The 25,235-nt window shown below is 46.7% G+C and overlaps 1 protein-coding gene across 1 annotated transcript in view; it reads left to right on the top strand.

Moving 5' to 3' along the window:
- The window catches only part of ttc6 (tetratricopeptide repeat domain 6), a 554,053-nt gene that overhangs the window by 143,731 nt on the left and 385,087 nt on the right, over positions 1-25,235 (top strand). The window contains exons 5-6 of the mRNA XM_072488749.1: positions 6,033-6,178; positions 23,221-23,430. Of these exons, the coding sequence (XP_072344850.1) occupies positions 6,033-6,178; positions 23,221-23,430 (356 nt within the window). The remainder of the gene's footprint in view (positions 1-6,032; positions 6,179-23,220; positions 23,431-25,235) is intronic.

Below are 25,235 nucleotides of genomic sequence, written 5' to 3'. Positions count from 1 at the left end.
TGGGAAACAGTTTTCATCTCTATTCCTGTGGTTACTGCAGCCTTAAAGGTTCAACTGCTGGTAAGCCCTTGTAACCCATTTTGCGGTCATAGAGTCATCAAATAGTTATAGAACAGAGAAGGCAATTTAGCTAGTTGTTCATTATACTGTCATTCATTCCTCCATAGAAGTTGCCAGACTTGATGACCGGCATTTTTCATAAGCTAGTGTATTGTGCTTTGTTCCACAATGTATGCCTGTGTGCAAGGGATTCAGGAGTGAGTAAGTAGATAACAATTTAAAAAAGGTTATTTCAAACTATGAGCTTAGGAATGCATCTTACCTTACCCATTCCAGTAGCTTTGATTTACTCCAGGCAAGAAGTCTCAGGGGGTTCTCCTTATGAGGAGTTAAGGATGTTAGATGAGGTGACCTCTTTCTGCCAGTACGCATTGCTGTCTTTCACATCAGCAAGCAGCTGGTAATGCATATGTTTTGGTGCAACTAATTTGGGACCAGCAACATGTGTTGTAAAATAGATGAAATTTGAATTCCCATGTGATTACCAAGAGAATAAAGCCACAAGATTCCATGGTTTAAACAAACAGAAGACATTTTTCTGCACAAGAGCCAACAAAGCAAATGGTCAATGTTAACCATATTATACCCTAACATTCAGAATTAACTTGAGGTAAACATGAATTCACAGGCAAACCGTGTTCAAACACACCACAAACTGCTTGTTCATTGGAAGACAGATCCAACACATTATCTTAGCAACCAATCCAGGCACCAGTGATCACTTTAAGTCACAAAAGTCCTTTAAACTCTGTCTTCCAGATTTCCAGAAGGCATTTAATAAGGTGCCACATCAAAGCTTAGTGTGTAAAATAAAAGCTTATGGTGTAGGAGGAAACATATTGATATGGTGAAGATTGGCTAGCTCAAAGGAAACAAAGTTGGCATAAACAGGTCTTTTACTGGTTCACCGGATGTGGCAAGTGGTCAGTGCTGGGGCCTCAAATTTTTACAATTTATATAAATGGCTTGGATGAAGGGACTGAAGGTATGGTTGCTAAATTTGCTGATGGCGTAAAGATAGCAAGGAAAGTAAATTGTGAAAAGGACTATAAGAGGTTATAAAGGGAGGTAGGTAGGTTAAGTGAGTTGACAGAAATCTGGCAAATGGAGTACATTTGTGAAATTGTCCATTTTGGCAGGAAGAATAAAAGAAATACTTATTATCGAAATGGCGAGAGATCACAGATCTCTGAGGTGCGGAGGGACCTGGGTGTCCTAGAGCATGAATCACAAAAGGCAAATTATGTACAATTACAGCAAATAATTAGCAATGTTATCCTTTATTGTGAGGGTAATGGATTACAAAGTAGGGAGGTTATGTTTCAGTTACATAGGGCACTAATGAGACCACATCTGGAGTGCTGTGTACAGTTTTGCTCTTCTTATTTAAGGAAGGAGTGTTAGAAGCAGTTCAGAGAAGGTTTACGTGACTAATATCAAGAATGAGTGTGTTGTCTGATGAGGAAAGTTTGGAGAGATTAGGTTTGTATCCACTAGAGTTGAGTAGAGAAGAATGAGAGGTGACTTGATCTTTAAGATCCTGAGGGGTATTGACAGGGTGGATGTGAAGTGGATGTTTCCTCTTGTCAAAGAATCTAAAACCAGGGATCACTATTTAAAAATAAGGGGTTGCTCATTTAAAACCGAGATGAGGAGAATTTTTTCTCTCTGAGAGTCATGAGTCCCTAGAACATTTTTCCTCTAAAGGAAGTGGAAGCAGAGTCTTTGAATATTTTTAAGGCAGAGCTAGGTAGATTTATGATTCACAAGAGGGTGAAAGATTATCGGGGGAAGGAATTTGGAGTTGAGGTTACAGTCAGATAAACCATGAACTTATTGAATGGTGGAGCGGGCTCGAGGGACTTATTGGCCTACTCATGCTCCTAATTTATATGTTCTTATGTTCCTTATGAGGGATTTTAACTCCTTTCTTTTGAGGATATGCCTTTAGTTTCCCTCAACAACAGCTCCAATTCAACCCCAAAGCCCCCTTGCTTCTTCTGCCTGCAATGTTATCAGGCAACCGGACTTCATCTCAGACTGCCCCAACTACTGCTCACCTCCCAGCCACTCTCTCACTTTGTCTGAGGTCGTACCATTCTGGGTTGGCCAGGCTGCACCCCAGGATCGAACCACATGCATGACCCCAGCGACCTAGCTTTACTGAGCAGGCAACCATGTGCCAACTGCCAACTCCTTGGGACAGACAGTGACACTTCAGTTTCACTGACCCGCCAACTGCTCCATGGCTTTTCGAAGCCCCAACTCCTCAGAAGCATGGAGCTATTAACTGCCCCTGGACTTCTCTAATCTCAGCTCTCAAGGGACACATCTGAGCCCCAGCTGCATGGAGCTAATGACAGCACATCAGCTGCTGCCTCTTCAGCTCCAAGCTCATCTTGTCATGTGGGTTCATCTTTTCAGACGCCCCCCCCACACATCAGATGGTTTAATTTTCACGCTGAAGCTTGCGCTGTTCACCACACAGGCACATTGCATATCTGTCCCCAGTCTCAAAACATGAAAAAACAATATAAAATTCAGATTTCCTCAGTGTCTAAAGAGCATGATAGACACCAGCGAATGCCATCCACTGCAATCACAACAGCATCCACTGCCTTCTGCGCCCTTCAGTTCCTCCCACAACAAGACGCAGAGCAGCAGGCAGCAGTGTCAGATTCCCTGAAACACTTTTGCCTCTGAGTTAGAGATTACAGCTTCATGGCCCCACATCTACTCTTGAGGACAGAACCTAGCGTGGATGTCATGTAGTAGAGTCCTAGCATGAGAAGCTAAACTGGTGTTAATATTTGATTCAGAACAACGTTTTCTGTTGCTCTGGCTACCATTCTTCCTTTGACCAACACCACCAAAAACAGATTAAGTGATGATTCTTTTCAGTACTCTCTGTGATCTTGCTGTATGAAAAATGGCTCTTGGTAGATGGTAATGTCCCACATTTCATGACTTCCTTGTTGGTCTATTTGCTTACCCACCCTAAAGCCCTTGTGCACCCCATCACATATCATGAGAAATTTCTTGCTAAGCTGTGTTTCCTTTCCCCTATCCCCTCTTTCCCTGAGGGCACTGAAAGCGTGATGGAGCAGAGACCTTGGCACGTTTAAAAAAAAAAAGATTTAGTGTACCCAATTAATTTTTTTCCAATTAAGGGGCAATTTAGCGTGGCCAATCCACCTAGCCTGCACATCTTTGGGTTGTGGGGGCGAAACCCACGCAAACACGGCAAAATGTGCAAACTCCGATCCAGAGCCGGGATCGAACCTGGGACCGTGGCGCCGTGAGCCTGCAGGGCTAACCCACTGCGCCACCGTGCTGCCCGAGACCTTGGCACGTTTTAACGGTGAGATGGTGTCAAAGTCTCTGGAAGCAGTAACTGGTTGGGGTCAAAGGAAAATAGTTGTGGTTGTTGGAGGCCAATCATCTCTGTTCCAGGACATCACTGCAGGGCAGTGTGGCCTAGGCCCAACTATCTTCACTTGCTTCATCAATGATCTTTCCATCATAGATCAGAAGTAGGGATGTTCCCAGAAATTGGACATCAGCACAATTCGTGACCTCTCAAATGCAGCAAGACCTGGACAATATCCAGGCTTTGGCTGACAAGTTACAAGTAACGTTTGTGCCACACCAATGCCTGGCAATGACTATCTCCAAGGGAGAACCTAACCATCATTCCTTCACATTACCATTACTGAATCCCCCACTATCAACATCCTGCATGTTACAATTGAACAGAAACTTAATGGGACTAGCCATATAAATGCTGTGGCTACAAGAGCAGGTTGGAAGCTAGAAATCCTGTGGTGAGTAACTCACCTCCTGACTCCCCAAAGCATGTCCACTATTTCTAAGGCTTAAGTCAGCAGTGTAATGGAATACTCTCCACTTGCCTTGATGATTGCAGCTCCAATGACAGTGAAGAAGCTTGACACCTTCCAGGACAAAGCAGCCCGCTTGATTGGTACCCGTTTCACCAACATTCACTCCCTCCACTACTGATGCATAGTTGCAGCAGTGTGTACCTTCTGAAAGATGTGCTGCAGGAACTCACCAAGACTTCTTAGACAGCACCTTCCAGATCCAACCACTGCCACTGAGAAGGACAAGGGCAGAAGCCACCTGGGAATCCATTACCTGGAGGTTTCCCACCGAATCACTCACCACCATGATTTGGAAATATATCACCGTTCCTTCACTGTCACTGGAACTTCTTCCCTAACTGCACTGTGGGTGTATACACAAGTGCTTCAAGAATGCACTCGCCACCACCTTTTCAAGGGCGATTAGAGTTGGGCAGTAAATCTTGACCTAGCCAATGATGGCCAGAATCCATGAATGAATAAAAATATAATTCCCTCCATTAGTCCTGACTGTGGACTTTCAATTCTCTTTTTTTAAGCACCTTTCCGACAGGCATGAGAGATGGTTATTGGAATGGTTGCAACTCGAATGGAGAAATTAATCTGGAAAATTCTGAATCTCTTGATCCAGAACGTAGTGGTTAGCACTGTCATTTCACAGAACCAGGGTCCCAGGTTCGATTCCCGGCTTGGGTCACTGTCTGTGTGGAGTCTGCATGTTCTTCCCGTGTCTGTGTGGGTTTCCTCCGGGTGCTCCAGTTTCCTCCCACAGTCCAAAGATGTGCAGGTTAGCCATGCTAAATTACCCTTAGTATCCAAAACGGTTGAGTGGGGTTGCTGGGTTGTGGGGAATGGGTGGTGGTGTGGTCTTAAGTGGGGTGCTCTTTCCAAGGGCCGGTGCAAACTCGATGGGCTGAATGGCCTCCTTCGGCACTGTAAATTCTATGATGCTATGAGAACTGCAATAATGGTTCTACTTAATTTTGAAATGTTCACTAATTTTGTGTTGTCAGTTTTGAGGTAATTAATTTTTTCTTAAATGCGGGTTGTCTCTTTTTAAAAGTTAGCAACATGACTCTTATTGCTCAGAGATCCTCCCTGTCTGTCATATTCAGGTACCAAAATTTGTTGCACAGTATAGTAACTGCACAAACTAGTGCTGCCCTCACGTTGCTAGAATCTATCTAATTGCGTCCCATTGAAAAGCATTTCATTGTTTGCGATTTCCCCGTTTGCGAGTTTCACGGGAATTGTATGGGGTGTTGGGTGATGAGGGCTAGCCATGGTCTTGATGGGGAAGGGGGGAACTGGGGGGTTTGGAGGGTGTCGGGGATCAAGTGGGCGGGTTGAGTATGGGTCATCCGAGGGTCAGTTTTGTAGTTCCCCAGGTGTTAGTCTAGGTTTTAATCGGCCTGGCATTTCCTGTGTAACTTCCCACATAAGTAAGTCAGAACAGCCTGAAGTCCAGAATTCGAACTCAAAGCCGAGACTTTTTGGATGGCTCCTGCTAAACAGGGGAATTGCCAATTGGATGTTCAAACTTCCATGGCAGTTCCAATGGAGTCATTGTATAGGGACTTCTGCGGAGTTCCGTCACACATTATGGGGGATACAGATATCCAACTCTCCGGAGATCGGAAGACTTGGGCCCAGATATTTTACCTTTGGTTAAGGAAGTTAAAGTTGCAGGGGAAAGCTTGAGAAGTAATAACGGAAATAACTCATGGCTTGTACAAGATGCTCACCTTCACTTAGCAGTGTTTTCCAACTTGGCTACATGTAAACAAGAGCAAATGTTAATTAATTTAATTTAATAAGATATGAGACAACACAAATGACCACTTAAGGACTCAACAATTGACAAGTTTTCTTCTGAAAATTTTGAAAAAAATGTTGCTTGATATTGCAGCCTAATTAAAATTTGCAATTGTTAAAATTAACTTGTAATGACTTTAAGTAAGTAGTTCTGAGGTAATTTGACATTCTGGGAACTACCTATGCATCCATGGACAGCATGATGTGGATTTTTAATTCCATGAAAGACAATTGACTCATTCGTGAGAGAATGATTCACTGTTATTCTATTTCTAGGTCACTTTTTCTGATATAATTAATATAAAAGGAACTGCATTTGGAACGGCAAAGGGAATTTCAGAGGACAAGCAAATGCTGCTTGAAGAGGAGGAACAGCCTCTGCAGCAAGCCTCAGCGCTGGCCACATGGACTGCAGTAAACAAGTAAAATACAATTATTATCTGTGTTGCATTTCAGAGAGGTTCTCACATAAAATGGCTTGTGAATCTTAGCAAAACAAGTCATACTGTATTCGATATCATGTAATTATAATGCTAGGACACAGTCAGAGAGGCTTTTAGCTTTGTGTTTCATTTCCCTGTGCATAGACTTGAGGAAATTCACCACAATCACTAACGACTCTGTTGCCATCATAATTTACAAACTTCAACTCGAGCTGCCTCACTGTACCGATTTAAATTGCTGTAATTACTCATTCAGGTACTATTTAGGCTCCAATTGGTCTGGTGCCAGCCACTTATGTGGTTTACGTGAAACTCAACTAATTTTACTCCTCTTTGTCAATAGAGCTTTTCTAACTAGCATCAAGCTGCAATGGACACACCTTATTCATTCTCTCCAATCTTTATTGGGGTTCGAACAAGATTTAATTATTAGCTTTTGTAACTACTGAGGTTTCTGAAAGGTTTGCAGTGCATGGAAGTCAGCCTTTATATGGAATTACCTAGAGTTCATAAATGGATAGCACTTTCAAATAAATTGTTCAGAACAGGCTGATGGGGAAGAGTGCTTATGACCTTTGAGAGTGGCATCTGAGTGACCCCTCAGTACATTATGTGTCCTTAACGGGATTTAGAGTTTGTTATTTAATAAAGTTTTATGTTATAAATGTTCTATCATGGCCGATTGTGATATTGTGGCTTGGGTGAATAATTATGGTAAATGGTTGTCATGCAATCTTTATGAAGTATCAAACTGCTTTTTCAACCATTGTTAAAAATAACCAAGCAGGCCACACACATAGCAGTATGAATGAATGATGAATTGTCCACAATAGTAAAATTGGCTAGCCTAAGTTACCTCTTAAGTTAATTACCAAATTTTAGCAAATCTACTTCATGAAAGCACAATCAGAATGCAAAGTATGCATATTTTTCATAAATTCAAGTAAGATACAGCATATTATACTGTCCAGCTGGAACTGTCATAAGATTGGTCACAAATTACTTCTGTTAGCTCAGGCATTGATTGGTGTCCACACAAGTAAAATCTTTCACAGCAGAGGTTCAAAATGCATATTTGCTACATCTGCGTTTGCTACATGCAGATGAACTTCATAATTATCTCGGGATTGCTTTTGCTCCTAATCTTGATGAAAATGATAATCTGGGTAAAAAATGGTGCATTTTTGGGAGATTGTATAAAATCATTACTGAGTCAAAATCTGGGAACTGCCTCCCTAATAGTACTGTGGGAGTACCGTTACCTCAAGGAATGCAGCAGCTCAAGAGCACTAGGAATGGCCAATAAATGCCAGCCTTGCTACTGATGCAATTGACAAATTTTAATCCATCGACTGCTCTTTAAGTACGCACAATCCTCAAAAAAGGAGGCTTGCCAATCTTCCTGGATTTTCCTGCAATATTTTGTTTCTTTACTCCCTTTTGCCTTACACTTTTATATAAATGTTTTTTATTGGGTTTTTGAACAAAGTATATTTGCTGTTATGTACACAAGATATGATATATATATATATATATATATGTATATAGAAGAAGAGCAGGGCACACACACACATCACAAAGGGGAATAAAAGGTAACAACACAAGAGAAATACAAAATCAATTATTTACACACGTAAGTAGGCATCTGTTTGTGGGGGGGGGGGGGGGTAGATATACATTTGGGTGCAGAAGAGACAATTACGGAGGGCAATACTCTAATGGGTCTGGTGCTGGTGTTGTCCCTTGCTTCTCCCGGACGGATTTCGCTGCTGTTGTCCTCTCGTGCTCACTTCCTTCAGCCGGCCCTCCCGTCTTCCGCCTGTATTCTCTTTTTTCTCTGTTCCTGTGGATGTCAAGTTTATTAATGTTTCTTAAGAAAAGTCCAGAGTGAAACGTCCGCGTTTTGACACTGCGTGTGGACATAGACTATAGAACATAGAAAAATACAGCACAGAACAGGCCCTTCGGCCCACGATGTTGTGCTGAAACTTTGTCCTAGATTACTCATAGATTATCATAGAATTTACAGTGCAGAAGGAGGCCATTCGGCCCATTGAGTCTGCACCGGCTCTTGGAAAGAGCACCCTACCCAAGGTCAACACCTCCACCCAACACTAAGGACAATTTTGGACACTAAAGGCAATTTATCATGGCCAATCCACCTAACCTGCACATCTTTGGACTGTGGGAGGAAACCGGAGCACCTGGAGGAAACCCATGCACACACGCGGAGGATGTGCAGACTCCGCACAGACAGTGACCCAAGCCGGAATCGAACCTGGGACCCTGGAGCTGTGAAGCAATTGTGCTATCCACAATGCTATCGTGCTACCCTTAAGAACAAATTAATCTACACTATAACATTCTACCGTAATCCATGTACCTATCCAATAGCTGCTTGAAGGTCCCCAATGTTTCCGACTCAACTACTTCCACAGGCAGTGCATTCCATGCCCCCACTACTCTCTGGGTAAAGAACCTACCTCTGACATCCCCCCTATATCTTCCACCATTCACCTTAAATTTATGCCTCCTTGGAATGGTTTGTTCCACCTGGGGAAAAAGTCTCTGACTGTCTACTCTATCTATTCCCCTGATCTCGATCAAGTCGCCCCTCATCCTTCTCCGCTCTAATGAGAAAAGGCCTAGCACCCTCAACCTTTCCTCGTAAGACCTACTCTCCATTCCAGGCAACATCCTGGTAAATCTCCTTTGCACCTTTTCCAAAGCTTCCACATCCTTCCTAAAATGAGGCGACCAGAACTGTACACAGTACTCCAAATGTGGCCTTACTAAAGTTTTGTACAGCTGCATCATCATCTCACGGCTCTTAAATTCAATCCCTCTGTTAATGAACGCGAGCACACCATAGGCCTTCTTCACAGCTCTATCCACTTGAGTGGCAACTTTCAAAGATGTATGAACATAGACCCCAAGATTTCTCTGCTCCTCCACATTGCCAAGAACTCTACCGTTAACCCTGTATTCCGCATTCATATTTGTCCTTCCAAAATGGACAACCTCACACTTTTCAGGGTTAAACTCCATCTGTCACTTCTCAGCCCAGCTCTGCATCCTATCTATGTCTCTTTGCAGCCGGCAACAGCCCTCCTCACTATCCACAACTCCACCAATCTTCGTATCGTCTGCAAATTTTCTGACCCACCCTTCAACTCCCTCATCCATTAATGAAAATCACAAACAGCAGAGGACCCAGAACTGATCCCTGCGGTACGCCACTGGTAACTGGGATCCAGACTGAATATTTGCCATCCACCACCACTCTCTGACTCCTATCGGTTAGCCAGTTCGTTATCCAACTGGCCAAATTTCCCACTATCCCATGCCTCCTTACCTTCTGCATAAGCCTACCATGGGGAACCTTATCAAATGCCTTACTAAAATCCATGTACACTACATCCACTGCTTTACCTTCATCCACATGCTTGGTCACCTCCTCAGATAATTCAATAAGACTTGTAAGGCAAGACCTACTCCTCACAAATCTGTGCTGACTATCCATAATCAAGCAGTGTCTTTCCAGATGCTCAGACATCCTATCCTTCAGTACCCTTTCCATTACTTTGCCTACCACTGAAGCAAGACTAACTGGCCTGTAATTCCCAGGGTTATCCCTAATCCCTTTTTGAACAGGGGCACGACATTCGCCACTCTCCAATCCGCTGGTACCACCCCTGTTGACAGTGAGGACGGAAAGATCATTGCCAACGGCTCTGCAATTTCATCTCTTGCTTCCCATAGAATCCTTGGATATATCCTGTCAGGCCCGGGGGACTTGTCTATCCTCAAGTTTTTCAAAATGCCCAACACATCTTCCTTCCTAACAAGTATTTCCTCGAGCTTACCAATCTGTTTCACACTGTCCTCTCCAACAATATGGCCCCTCTCATTTGTAAATACAGAAGAAAAGTACTCGTTCAAGACCTTTCCTATCTCTTCAGACTCAATACACAATCTCCCGCTACTGTCCTTGATCGGACCTACCCTCGCTCTAGTCATTCTCATATTTCTCATATGTGTAAAAGGCCTTGGGGTTTTCCTTGATCCTACCTGCCAAAGATTGTTCATGCCCTCTCTTAGCTCTCCTAATCCCTTTCTTCAGTTCCCTCCTGGCTATCTTGTATCGCTCCAGCGCCCCGTCTGAACCTTGTTTCCTCAGCCTTACACAAGTCTCCTTTTTCCTCTTAACAAGACATTCAACCTCTCTTGTCAACCATGGTTACCTCACTCGACCATCTCTTCCCTGCCTGACAGGGACATACATATCAAGGACACGTAGCACCTGTTCCTTGAACAAGTTCCACATTTCACTTGTGTCCTTCCCTGACAGCCTATGTTCCCAACTTATGCACTTCAATTCTTGTCTGACAACATCGTTTTTACCCTTCCCCCAATTGTAATCCTTGCCCTGTTGCACGCACCTACCCCTCTCCATTACTAAAGTGAAAGTCACAGAATTTTAAAAAATATATATATTTATTAAAGTTTCTCAACACAATTTTTCTCCCTTACAAACAATAACCCCCCCCCCCCACCCCGTAACAAAAAAAAACCAAGAAATCACGCAGAGCAAGATATATCATCATAGATTATCATATAGAATTTACAGTGCCGAAGGAGGCCATTCAGCCCATCGAGTCTGCACCGGCTCTTGGAAAGAGCTCCCTACCCAATTTCAGCACCTCCACCCTATCCCCATAACCCAGTAACCCCACCCAACACTAAGGGCAATTTTGGACACTAAGGGCAATTTATCATGACCAATCCACCTAACCCGCACATCTTTGGACTGTGGGAGGAAACCGGAGCACCCGGAGGAAACCCACGCACACACGGGGAGGATGTGCAGACTCCGCACAGACAGTGACCCAAGCCGGAATCGAACCTGGGACCCTGGAGCTGTGAAGCAATTGTGCTATCCACAATGCTACCGTGCTGCCCCGTGCTGCCTCCATGGCAAAATGATATATTTACACAGCTTTGTACACTGGCCCTCACCCGTACGTGCCAGTTTCCCCAACCCTTCATGTTATCTCTTGCTCATCCACCCTCCCAGGCAGTCCCCCCCCTCCCCCCCCCTCCAGGATGTCCCCCCCACCCCCAAGGTTGCTGCTGCTGCTGACCGACCTTCCTCTAACGCTCCGCAAGATAGTCTGGGAACGGTTGCCACCGCCTGTAGAACCCCTGTGCAGACCCTCTCAAGGCAAACTTAATCCTCTCCAACTTTATGAACCCAGCCATATCATTTATCCAGGCCTCCAGGCTGGGGGGCTTCGCCTCCTTCCACATTAGCAAGATCCTTCGCCGGGCTACTAGGGACGCAAAGGCCAGAATGCCGGCCTCTTTCGCCTCCTGCACTCCCGGTTCGTCCACTACTCCAAATATTGCTAGCCCCCAGCTTGGCTTGACCCGGACTTTCACCACCTGAGATATTGCTCCCGCCACTCCTCTCCAGAACCCCTCCAGTGCCGGGCATAACCAAAACATCTGGACATGGTTCGCCGGGCTCCCTGAGCACCTTCCACATCTGTCCTCTACCCCAAAGAACCTGCTCAACCTCGCCCCCGTCAAGTGCACTCTGTGAACCACCTTAAATTGTATCGGGCTGAGCCTGGCACACGAGGAGGAGGAATTAACCCGACCTAGGGCATCAGCCCACAGACCTTCCTCGATCGCCTCCCCCAGCTCCTCCTCCCATTTACCCTTCAACTCTTCTACCAGCGCTCCCCCTCTACTTTCAACTCCTGGTGTATTTCCGACACCTTGCCCTCCCCGACCCATACACCCGAGATCACCCTATCTTGAACTTCTTGTGCCGGGAGCAACGGGAATTCCCTCACCTGTCGCCTCACAAAAGCCCTCACCTGCATATATCTAAAGGCATTTCCCGGGGGTAACTCGAACTTCTCCTCCAGTGCCCCTAGGCTTGCAAACGTCCCGTCGATGAACAGGTCCCCCATTCTTCCAATCTCCGCCCGATGCCAGCTCTGGAACCCCCCGTCCATCTTCCCCGGGACAAACCGGTGGTTACCCCTGATCGGGGACCACACCAATGCTCCCATTGCACCCCGGTGCCGTCTCCACTGGCCCCAGATCCTTAGCGTTGCCGCCACCACCGGGCTCATGGTATACTTTGTCGGCAAGAGCGGCAGCGGTGCCGTCACCAACGCCCCCAGGCTCGTTCCTTTACAGGACGCCATCTCCATCCTCTTCCATGCCGCCCCCTCTCCCTCCATAACCCACTTGCGGATCATCGCCACATTTGCTGCCCAGTAGTAGCTCCCCAGGTTTGGCAGCGCCAACCCTCCTCGGTCCCTACTGCATTCCAGGAACCCTCTCCTTACTCTCGGGGTCTTATTCGCCCACACAAACCCCATAATACTCCTGCCTACTCTCTTAAAAAAGGCCTTAGTAATCACGATGGGAAGGCACTGAAACACAAACAGAAACCTCGGAAGGACCACCATTTTGACCGACTGCACTCTACCCGCCAGCGAGAGCGGTAACATGTCCCATCTTTTGAAATCCTCCTCCATTCGCTCCACCAACCTCGTCAGATTCAGTTTATGTAGGGTCCCCCAACTCCTGGCTATCTGGATCCCCAGATAACGAAAGCTCCCCTCCGCCCTCCTCAGTGGTAGGTCCCCTATCCCTCTTTCTTGGTCCCCCGCGTGTAAGACAAAGAGCTCACTCTTCCCTACATTGAGCTTATAGCCCGAAAACTCCCCAAACTCCCTTAGAGTCTGCATGACCTCCACCATCCACTCCATTGGATCCGCCACGTACAGCAACAGGTCATCCGCATATAGCGACACCCGATGCTCTTCTCCCCCTCGGACCACCCCCCTCCATTTATTAGACTCCCTCAATGACATGGCCAATGGTTCGATCGCCAATGCGAATAACAGGGGGGACAGGGGGCACTCCTGCCTCGTCCCTCGGTACAGTCGAAAGTACTCCGGCCTCCGCCGGTTCGTCACTACACTCTCCATCGGGGCTCTGTAAAGGAGCTTGACCCAATTGATAAACCCTACCCCGAACCCAAACCTACGCAGCACCTCCCAGAGGTACTCCCACTCTACTAGGTCAAAGGCCTTCTCCGCGTCCATAGCTGCCACTATCTCCGCCTCTCCCTCCTCCGATGGCATCATTATCACGTTTAAGAGCCGCCGCACATTGGTGTTTAGTTGCCTGCCCTTTACAAATCCCGTCTGGTCCTCGTGGATTACCCCCGGGACACAGTCCTCGATCCTCGTGGCCAGCACTTTTGCCAGCAACTTTGCATCCACATTGAGGAGCGTGATCGGCCTGTACGATCCACATTGCAGTGGGTCCTTGTCCCGCTTTAGGATCAAAGAAATTGTCGCTTCCGACATTGTCGGGGGCAGGGTCCCCTCCTCTCTTGCCTCATTAAAGGTCCTCACCAGTAGCGGGGCCAACAGGTCTGCGTACTTCCTGTAGAACTCCACCGGGAATCCGTCCGGTCCCGGGGCCTTCCCCGCCTGCATGCTCCCCAAACCCTTGCTCAGCTCCTCCAACCCAATTGGTGCCCCCAAACCAGCCACCTCTTGCTCCTCCACCCTCGGGAATCTCAGCTGATCTAGGAATCGTCTCATCCCCTCTTCACCCGCTGGGGCTGGGATCTGTACAGCTCTTCATAAAAGGCCTTGAATACCTCGTTTATTTTCGTCGCACTCCGAACCGTGGCTCCCCTTCCAGCTTTGACTCCCCCTATTTCCCTCGCTGCCACCCTCTTGAAAGTCACAGAATTGTGGTCACTATCTCCAAAATGCTCCCCCAATAACAAATCTATCACTTGCCCTGGTTCATTACCAAGTACCAAATCCAATATGGCCTTCTTTCTGGTCGGACAATCTACATACTGTGTTCGAAAAGCAGATACTCCTCGAACTGCCTTTCTGCAGCTGTTATACTATCTCTAATTAACAATGCCACCCCCCTCCTCTTTTACCACCCTCCCTAATCTCATTGAAACATCTATAACCAGGGACTATAAATTCAGCACTCCCTCAGTCACCAAACTCCCTTTGCACTGAGTGCTGAATTTGGTGCTTTTTGAGTGCGATAGTGAGAGTTTGGTGACCGAGGGAGTGCTGAATTTGGTGCTTTTTGAGTGCGATAGTGAGAGTTTGGTGACCGAGGGAGTTAGGTGAGGAGGGAGTAAGGTGCTCCTTTCATTTTGTTTCCGACATTTCCGCAAAGAGTGCGAAGAGAGCCAGGAGTTTACAGAGAGTGCAGCTGACTGGGAGCAGAGTCGGAGGGCGGAGATCTAGTTAGTCCACACAGCAGCTATATTCTTTAAGGTAAGAGGGGATGGAGGCTAGGCCAGTTACATGCTCCTCCTGTAGGATGTGGCAGGTGAGGGATACCACCGGTGTCCCCACTGACTATACCTGCGGGAAATGCACCCAACTTCAGCTCCTCAAAGACCGTGTTAGGGAACTGGAGCTGAAGCTGGATGAACTTCGGATCATCCGGGAGGCAGAGGGGGTGATTGAGAAGAGTTCCAGGGAGGTAACCACACCCAAGGTACAGGACAAGAATAGCTGGGTTACAGTCAGGGGGAAAAAAACAAACAGGCAGACAGTGCAGGGATCCCTCGTGGCCGTTCCCCTTCAAAACAAGTATACCGTTTTGGATGCTGTTGGGGGGGATGACCTACCGGGGGAAGGCCCTAGCGGTCAGGTCTCTGGCACGGAGTCTGGCTCTGGGGCTCAGAAGGGAAGGGGGGAGAATAGAAAAGCAATAGTTGTAGGAGATTCAATGGTTAGGGGAATAGATAGGAGATTCTGTGGTCGCGAGCGAGACTCCCGGAAGGTATGTTGCCTCCCGGGTGCCAGGGCCAGGGATGTCTCGGATCGTGTCTTCAGGATCCTTAAGGGGGAGGGTGAGCAGCCAGAAGTCGTGGTGCACATTGGTACCAACGACATAGGTAGGAAAAGGGGTGTGGAGGTAATAAACAAGTTTAGGGAGTTAGGCTGGAAGTTGAAAGCCAGGACAGACAGAGTTGTCATCTCTGGTTTGTTGCCGGTGCCACGTGATAGTGAGGCTAGGAATAGGGAGAGAGTGCAATTGAACACGTGGCTGCAGGAATGGAGTAGGAGGGAGGGCTTCAGGTATTTGGATAATTGGAGCGCATTCTGGGGAAGGTGGGACCTGTACAAGCAGGACGGGTTGCATCTGAACCAGAGGGGCACCAATATCCTGGGAGGGAGGTTTGCTAGTACTCTTCGGGAGGGTTTAAACTAATTTGGCAGGGGAATGGGAACCGGGTTTGTAGTCCAGCAACTAAGGTAGCCGATATTCAGGACGCCAAAGCATGTAATGAGGCAGTGGGGAAGGGAACACTGACAAAGGAGAGTATTTGCAGGCACGGAGATGGGTTGAAGTGTGTATACTTCAACGCAAGAAGCATCAGGAATAAGGTGGGTGAACTTAAGGCATGGATCGGTACTTGGGACTACGATGTGGTGGCCATCACGGAAACTTGGATAGAAGAGGGGCAGAAATGGTTGTTGGAGGTCCCTGGTTATAGATATTTCAATAAGATTAGGGAGGGTGGTAAAAGAGGTGGGGGGGGTGGTGGCATTATTAATTAGAGATAGTATAACAGCTGCAGAAAGGCAGTTCGAGGAGTATCACCCTATTGAGGTAGTATAGGTTGAAGTCAGAAATAGGAAAGGAGCAGTCACCTTGTTAGGAGTTTTCTGTAGGCCCCCCAATAGTTACAGAGATGTGGAGGAACAGATTGGGAAACAGATTTTGGAAAGGTGCAGAAGTCATAGGGTAGTAGTCATGGGCGACTTTAACTTCCCAAATATTGAGTGGAAACTCTTTAGATCAAATAGTTTGGATGGGGTGGTGTTTGTGCAGTGTGTCCAGGAAGCTTTTCTAACACAGTATGTAGATTGTCCGACCAGAGGAGGGGCAATATTGGATTTAGTACTGGGTAATGAGCCAGGGCAAGTGATAGATTTGTTAGTGGGGGAGCATTTTGGAGATAGTGACCACAATTCTGTGACTTTCACTTTAGTAATGGAGAGGGATAGGTACGTGCAACAGGACAAGGTTTACAATTGGGGGAAGGGTAAATACGATGTTGTCAGACAAGAATTGAAGTGCATAAGTTGGGAACATAGGCTGGCAGGGAAGGACACAAGTGAAATGTGGAACTTGTTCAAGGAACAGGTGCTACGTGTCCTTGATATGTATGTCCCTGTCAGGCAGGGAAGAGATGGTCGAGTGAGGGAACCATGGTTGACAAGAGAGGTTGAATGTCTTGTTAAGAGGAAAAAGGTGACTTATGTAAGGCTGAGGAAACAAGGTTCAGACAGGGCATTGGAGGGATACAAGATAGCCAGGAGGGAACTGAAGAAAGGGATTAGGAGAGCTAAGAGAGGGCATGAACAATCTTTGGCGGGTAGGATCAAGGAAAACCCCAAGGCCTTTTACACATATGTGAGAAATATGAGAATGAGTAGAGCGAGGGTAGGTCCGATCAAGGACAGTAGCGGGAGATTGTGTATTGAGTCTGAAGAGATAGGAGAGGTCTTGAATGAGTATTTTTCTTCTGTATTTACAAATGAGAGGGGCGATATTGTTGGAGAAGACAGTGTGAAACAGATTGGTAAGCTCGAGGAAATACTTGTCAGGAAGGAAGATGTGTTGGGCATTTTGAAAAACTTGAGGATAGACAAGTCCCCCGGGCCTGACGGGATATATCGAAGGATTCTATGGGAAGCAAGAGATGAAATTGCAGAGCCGTTGGCAATGATCTTTTCGTCCTCACTGTCAACAGGGGTGGTACCAGGGGATTGGAGAGTGGCGAATGTCGTGCCCCTGTTCAAAAAAGGAACTAGGGATAACCCTGGGAATTACAGGCCAGTTAGTCTTACTTCGGTGGTAGGCAAAGTAATGGAAAGGGTACTGAAGGATAGGATTTCTGAGCATCTGGAAAGACACTGCTTGATTAGGGATAGTCAGCACGGATTTGTGAGGGGTAGGTCTTGCCTTACAAATCTTATTGAATTCTTTGAGGAGGTGACCAAGCATGTGGATGAAGGTAAAGCAGTGGATGTAGTGTACATGGATTTTAGTAAGGCATTTGATAAAGTTCCCCATGGTAGGCTTATGCAGAAAGTAAGGAGGCATGGGATAGTGGGAAATTTGTCCAGTTGGATAACGAACTGGCTAACCGATAGAAGTCAGAGAGTGGTGGTGGATGGCAAATATTCAGCCTGGATCCCAGTTACCAGTGGCGTACCGCAGGGATCAGTTCTGGGTCCTCTGCTGTTTGTGATTTTCATTAATGACTTGGATGAGGGAGTTGAAGGGTGGGTCAGTAAATTTGCAGACGATAAGAAGATTGGTGGAGTTGTGGATAGTAAGGAGGGCTGTTGTCGGCTGCAAAGAGACATAGATAGGATGCAGAGCTGGGCTGAGAAGTGGCAGATGGAGTTTAACCCTGAAAAGTGTGAGGTTGTCCATTTTGGAAGGACAAATATGAATGCGGAATATAGGGTTAACGGTAGAGTTCTTGGCAATGTGGAGGAGCAGAGAGATCTTGGGGTCTATGTTCATACATCTTTGAAAGTTGCCACTCAAGTGGATAGAGCTGTGAAGAAGGCCTATGGTGTGCTCGCGTTCATTAACAGAGGGATTGAATTTAAGAGCCGTGAGGTGATGATGCAGCTGTACAAAACTTTAGTAAGGCCACATTTGGAGTACTGTGTACAGTTCTGGTCGCCTCATTTTAGGAAGGATGTGGAAGCTCTGGAAAAGGTGCAAAGAAGATTTACCAGGATGTTGCCTGGAATGGAGAGTAGGTCTTACGAGGAAAGGTTGAGGGTGCTAGGCCTTTTCTCATTAGAGCGGAGAAGGATGAGGGGCGACTTGATAGAGGTTTATAAGATGATCAGGGGAATAGATAGAGTAGACAGTCAGAGACTTTTTCCCCAGGTGGAACACACCATTACAAGGGGACATAAATTTAAGGTGAAAGGTGGAAGATATAGGAGGGATATCAGAGGTAGGTTCTTTACCCAGAGAGTAGTGGGGGCATGGAATGCACTGCCTGTGGAAGTAGTTGAGTCGGAAACATTAGGGACCTTCAAGCAGCTATTGGATAGGTACATGGATGACGGTAAAATGATATAGTGTAGATTTATTTGTTCTTAAGGGCAGCACGGTAGCATTGTGGATAGCGCAATTGCTTCACAGCTCCATGGTCCCAGGTTCGATCCCGGCTTGGGTCATTGCCTGTGCGGAGTCTGCACGTCCTCCCCGTGTCTGCGTGGGTTTCCTCCGGGTGCTCCGGTTTCCTCCCACAGTCCAAAGATGTGCGGGTTAGGTGAATTGGCCAATGATAAATTGCCCTTAATGTCCAAATTGACCTTGGTGTTGGGTGGAGGTGTTGAGTTTGGGTGTGGTGCTCTTTCCAAGAGCCGGTGCAGACTCAAAGGGCCGAATGGCCTCCTTCTGCACTGTAAATTCAATGATAATCTATGATTAATCTAGGACAAAGGTTCGGCACAACATCGTGGGCCGAAGGGCCTGTTCTGTGCTGTACTTTCTATGTTCTATGTTCTCACTATAGCACTCAAATGCACCAAATTCAGCACTCCCTCAGTCACCAAACTCTCACTATAGCACTCAAATGCACCAAATTCAGCACTCCCTCAGTCACCAAACTCTCACAATAGCACTCAAATGCACCAAATTCAGCACTCCCTCAGTCACCAAACTTTCACTATAGCACTCCAATGCACCAAATTCAGCACTCCCTCAGTCACCAAACTCTCACTATAGCACTCAAATAATTCAGCACTCTGTGCAAACAAAGTCTGCACTGTGAGGGATCACCTTTATACTGTGAATCTAGCCTCTGAAAACTGGCCTAATCCAATTAACTAATTAACAAGGTCCAGCTGCAAGTACCTACAAGTAGAACCTTTGATTAAAGCTGATTGAAAATTCACCTTCCTCTAAACCAAACAGCAACTTTTAAGTTAATTAACTAAATAAAAAAAAGACTCGGGGCAAAATTCTCCGTTATCGGCGCGATGTCCGCTGACCGGCGCCAAAAACGGCGCAAATCAGTCCGGCACCGCGCCTCCCCAAAGGTGCGGAATTCGCCGCATCTTTGGGGGCCGAGCCCTAACCTTGAGGGGCTAGGCCCCCGCCGGACTGATTTCCGCCCCGCCAGCTGGCGGGAAAGGCCTTTGGTGCCCCGCCAGCTGGTGCGAAAATGACATTGCCGGGCGGCACATGCGCGGGAGCGTGAGCAGCCGCTCACGGCATACCCGCGCATGTGCAGTGAAGGGGGTCTCTTCCTCCTCTGCCATGGTGGAGACCATGGCGAAGGCGGAAGGAAAAGAGTGCCCCCACGGCACAGGCCCGCCCGCGGATCGTTGGGCCCCGATCGCGGGCCAGGCCACCGTGGTGGGCCCCCCGGGGCCAGATCGCCCCGCGCCCCTCCCCCCAGGACCCCAGAGCCCGCCCGCGCCGCCTTGTCCTGCTGGTAAGAGAGGTGTTTAATCCACGCAAGCGGGACAGGCATTCTAGCAGCGAGACTTCGGCCCATCCAGGCCGGAGAATTGCGGGGGGGGGGCCTGCCAACCGGTGCGGCGCGATTCCCGCCCCCGCCGAATCTCCGGTGCCAGCGAATTCGGCAACCGGCGGGGGCAGGATTCACACCAGCCCCCGGCGATTCTCCGACCCGGCGGAGGGTCAGAGAATCTCGCCCTAGACTTTAGATAAAAATGAAGCCTTATACTCCCTCAGTCACCAAACTCTCACTATAGCACTCAAATGCACTAAATTCAGCCCTCAGTGCAAACCTAGCTCCATTATTGGAGGATCCCGCCCCCTGCTGATTTTGTTTTATCAGACAGCTTGTCAGGATAGCTTTAAATGGTTCAGTTGAGCACTGAACTTTAACTGAGCAGTTCAGAGTTCTGTGACTGCTGGACGTGTAGTGTTTGCTTTGTAAGAGCTTATTTAACAGTCTTATTCCTCCTGCATAGAGGACCATTTAAGCTTGACCATTTCCTTCGCCTTCAAACTGGGCTAAACATAGGGGATGGGTTTCTCTGAAAGGGATTGTGGTCTCTGTGGGAGACACAACCTTCAGTGAGGAGGAGGAGAATGATAGAAAGCAGGGCACATCAGGAGGTCCAGGATGCACTGCTGGTGCATGAGGGTAGCAGAGCTACGCCAGATCCAAAGGGTGGTGAAACCATCATGAACCACCAAAGGAGGAGCAGAGGACTTATGCTGCCCCTCGAGTATATCGGCAGAGACTGAGCTATCTGCAGATGTCTGAAACACAATGCCACAGGAGGCTTAGGCTTTCAAGAGCCACAGTCACATTCCTTTGTGACATGTTGCAGGAGTGATTGCAGTAAGCTGCATTGGGGGACACCCAATGCCTGTAGCTGTCAAGGTCACTGTCACACTCAATCTCTTTACAGGGTTCTTTCAGGCAGCATGTGGAGACCTCAGTGGCGTAATGCAGCCTGCTACTCACCATGCTATCAAGGGGCGGAATTTATCCATTTTTTTCAGTGTCAGGCGCTGACTGAAAACTCGTGTGGCATGCTCTGGCGGCATAGCTGAATTTTTAGTCCAGATTTTCAGGCACTCTGAAGAAAAGTGGGCGGGGTCAGCCTGGCGGGACAGGGTCTGATGGAGCCAGCAACGTTAGTTCCACAGATATCGGGATGTCGTTAAAGGGCGCCCTGATTAGCACAGAAAGCAAACTCCCACAGGCCCCACCCCCGCCAATGGACAGGGAAATTTCCCCCTCACAAGCATCGGACTCACTCCTCCGTCCCCCCAACATCTCCCCCACTCCACAATGCTGACATCAAGCTCCCTGCCCCACAACATCAACATCGGGGATTTCCCCCCAAAACCTGCTTTGTCAACATCAGGGCTCACGATCAACATTGGGGCTTCCTCCCCTCAATGTCAACATCAGGACTCACCGCCCCCCCCCCCATCCCCCCAACGTCAACATCAGTGCTCATCCCACCAATGTCAACGTCGGGGCTCCCCTGCCCCCCTGAATGTCAACATCAGGAGGGCGACACGGTGGCGCAGTGGTTAGCAGTGCTGCCCAAGGCACTAAGGATCTAGGTTCGATCCCTGTCTCCTGGTCACTGTCTGTGAGGAGTTTGCACATTCTCATTGTGTCTGCGTGGGTTTCACCTCTGCAACCAAAAGATGTGCATGGTAGTTGGATTGGCCACACTAAATTGCTTCTTAATTGGAAAACAATAATTGGGTACTCTAAATTTATTTTCAAAAAAATGTCAATGTCAGGGCTCACCCCCCCTCCCAATGTCAACATAGGGGCTCCACCCCCTCAATAACAACATCAGGGCTCACCCCCACCAACTCCAACATCGGAGCTCCGCCCCCTCAATAACAACATCAGGGCTCACCCCCACCAACTCAAACATCAGAGCTGCACCCCCTCAATAACAACATCAGGGCTCACCCCCACCAACTCAAACATCAGAGCTCCACCTCCTCAATAACAACATACAGGCCTCACCCCCACCAACCCCAACATAGTGGCTCCACCCCCTCAATAACAACATCAGGGCTCACCCCCACCAACTCCAACATCGGAGCTCCACCCCCTCAATAACAACATCAGGGCTCACCCCCACCAACCCCAACATAGGGGCTCCACCCCCTCAATAGCAACATCAGGGCTCACCCCCACCAACTCCAACATCGGAACTCCACCCCCTCAATAACAACATCAGGGCTCACCCCCACCAACCCCAACATAGTGGCTCCACCCCCTCAATAACAACATCAGGGCTCACCCCCACCAACTCCAACATCGGAACTCCACCCCCAAAATAACAACATCAGGGCTCACCCCCACCAACTCCAACATCGGAGCTCCACCCCCTCAATAACAACATCAGGGCTCACCCCCACCAACCCCAACATAGGGGCTCCACCCCCTCAATAGCAACATCAGGGCTCACCCCCACCAACTCCAACATCGGAGCTCCACCCCCTCAATAACAACATCAGGGCTCACCCCCACCAACGGCAACATCGGGGCTCACCCCCACAATGTCAACATCGGGTCTCACCAAGTCAATACTGGGGCTCCCTCCCCACTAACATCAACATTGGGCTCGCCTCCTCCCCTTGTCAACATCGGGGCTCCCTTCCCACAGCTACAAATAGGGTAAATATGAGGACTAGAAGAGTTGGGGCCATCAAACATGATGGGGGAAGCCCTTCAGAAATGGGCACTGCTGCGGTTGTGGCCGGGTTTTGGAGCAACCACCTTCCACATTGGACCCTCCAGCACTGACCCCTGCCGGTCAGCCACTATGAGGCTGCAACCATTTTAGTTGGACTTAGGTTAATAAAACGCAATTTCAAAATTTGCAGACAACACAAAACTTGAAAGTATAATGAAATATTTGGAGGATGGTGCTAGGTGTCAAGAGGACATAGGCTGAAGAAATTCAATGCAGGGAAATGTGGTGAAGTGATACATTTTGAAAGTAAGGTCAAGGGAAAGTGATATAAATTAATGGGTACAATTTCAAAGGTGGTGCAGGACCTTGAAAAGCAAGGGAGTTTGTGTGCAAAAGGTATTGAAGATGGTAGAGCAGATTGAGAAAATGGGATCTTGGACTTCATAAATAGAGGCATCAGGTTGAATTGTCAATGGCCCACGCTACGATAATGACATTTAATGGGAATCTAGACAAATATATGAATAGGGTGGGAATGGAAGGATACGGATTCCGTAAGTGTATACGGTTTTAGTTTAGGCAGGTAACATGGTTGGCGCAGGCTTGGAGGGCCCAAGGGTCTGTTCCTGTACTGTATTGTTCTTTGTTCTTTGAGGCAGGTCTGGAGGCAAGAGGGTTCAAAAACAGTAAAGAAAGTGTATGAGACAAATTGATTTCTGTTATTATCTGGATTTTCTTTTGCAGAGCTCGAGGGTATCAGACTATCCACCACTTTTGCACTGTTGAGCCGAGTCATGTATTACCAATTGATTTGCAACTGGCTTCAAAGCTGTACTACACTCCAAGCAGAAAAGGACATGGCTGTAGTAAACTTCCAGAGTCAATCCAGCAAGAGGCATATGAAACCTGTTTAGATAAGGATTTTTCTTCTTCGAAACAACAGGAGACAGCAAGGTAATACCTTGTACTACCAAGTAGTACTTTTTTTTTTAACGACAATGGTCTTGAAAATCCACCAGAGATACATCTTAGTGTCAATGCAGAGATGCATTACAGGAAACCTTGTCTGCTGATTATGCTCGCCTTCAAGGGCCTCATGGAAGTTCCCTAATGGTAATATCCTGCAAAATTTGAGGTCTATTCTAGGATTCTCATATGCTAAGAGACTTGAGAGGACTGTTTTAAAAATGAGTAGTCCAGAGGAGATGGATGCAGGTTTCCTCCCACCTCCCCCATATTCTGCAGATATTAACCAGATATGAACAAATGAAGCAGGGTGGCAAATGTCTAGTGGCCATTCCACCAACTTCAGGCACGATTCTAAGCCTGTAGGATCTTTTATTTTTCTTCCAAAAATAAGGTACTCAGTCTGGTTGATAGAGGTGTCCAAAACACACTTTATTCCTCAGAATTTACTTAATACACTTGCATAAGAACTGAATCAAAACTTAGATCAAATAATACATAAACTCGTCAGAATACAGCAAAAAAATCATTAAAACATTAACATAAGAAAAAGGGAAAGAAAATACTTCAAAAAAATAAAAATAATTTCTATAGATGCTTCAAGAATTCCGGAAGGCTGGAATGCTTCTAAAAAATTAATCATATGATCATATTCTTAAGTAACTCCTTATCTATGGTTTAGTCCCTTATTCATTGTTTTTTACTCTCATGGTACATCCTTTGAAACATTGTTAGAATCCAGACATGACCTTAAGGGTTCAATAGTTAACTCATTTTTTCGCAGTTGGTTATACTTTTGCAGACTCAGTATTTCTGGGAATCATTTTATTTCCCAGTATGTGTTTAAGTGATTTCTCAAAGGACCCCAAACAATTAGTAGATCCAATAGAGCCTACATTCTCCACAAAGATGTGTAGTACAATACAATACAAACAATTTATAAATAGCTACTGGGGTTACATTAATTTATTTTAATTTACATTTAAAGCACCTGATAAAATGAAAAACTTTTAACAATTTGTTTAGCTTAAATAAGCTTCATATGAAATAAAATGCATCAAAATGCACAAAAGGAAATCACAGTGCATAAGAGATAAAACTGGACAAATTGCTGCTGCTGCGGATGATGATGTTGCAGTGGAAATATGTCTCCCCTTCCTTCATTTGCATTCTGTTCTCTTGCCCGCATTTATCTCCTCTCCGCTCTCCCTGTGCAACTCTGGGTCTCAGGAATATAGTGTATAAGAAATTTTATTTGAATTCACTTTAAGATATTTCTAAAAGTAAGTTAATGTTAAGTTTTCAAATATTTAACACCCCGGGAAACAAGCAATTTGGAAAGATATTATAATGGAAAGTCGTTATAGGCATGTTGGAATATAGGCTACATGGATCAGATCAGATGAGTGCAATACAGGAGGTGAATTTAAATCCAATGTTAGGTACAGAAGGGGGATTAATTTAAACAGCCCTGATTTCTCCCCTCACTATCCGTAAACAGAAAGGTGTTTGTATTTTCCCCTTTTATAAGCAACGGCTTATTTCCCCAACCCTTCAGTTAGGCATGATCGAAACCACTATTGATAATCCCACAGCAAACTCAAAGCAAGGTAAAATAAGAGGATTTGTTTATTTTACACACATACAAAAGCAGGGAAGGAATTTTCGCAATGTCTGCCCCTTTTTGCACTCATACAATAAAAGAAGGATAAAGGTAAAGAAAGGGCAGAGGACAAGGTCACGAGAAAATTTGGGAATTTAAAATCACTTCAAATAAAAGTTAGAAATTGGTG

The sequence above is a fragment of the Scyliorhinus torazame genome, chromosome 2 (assembly GCF_047496885.1).
Source record: "Scyliorhinus torazame isolate Kashiwa2021f chromosome 2, sScyTor2.1, whole genome shotgun sequence".
Classification (NCBI taxonomy): domain Eukaryota; kingdom Metazoa; phylum Chordata; class Chondrichthyes; order Carcharhiniformes; family Scyliorhinidae; genus Scyliorhinus; species Scyliorhinus torazame.
The sequence above is the reverse complement of the archived record's forward strand: the minus strand, read 5'-3'. Positions and strand labels throughout refer to the sequence as shown.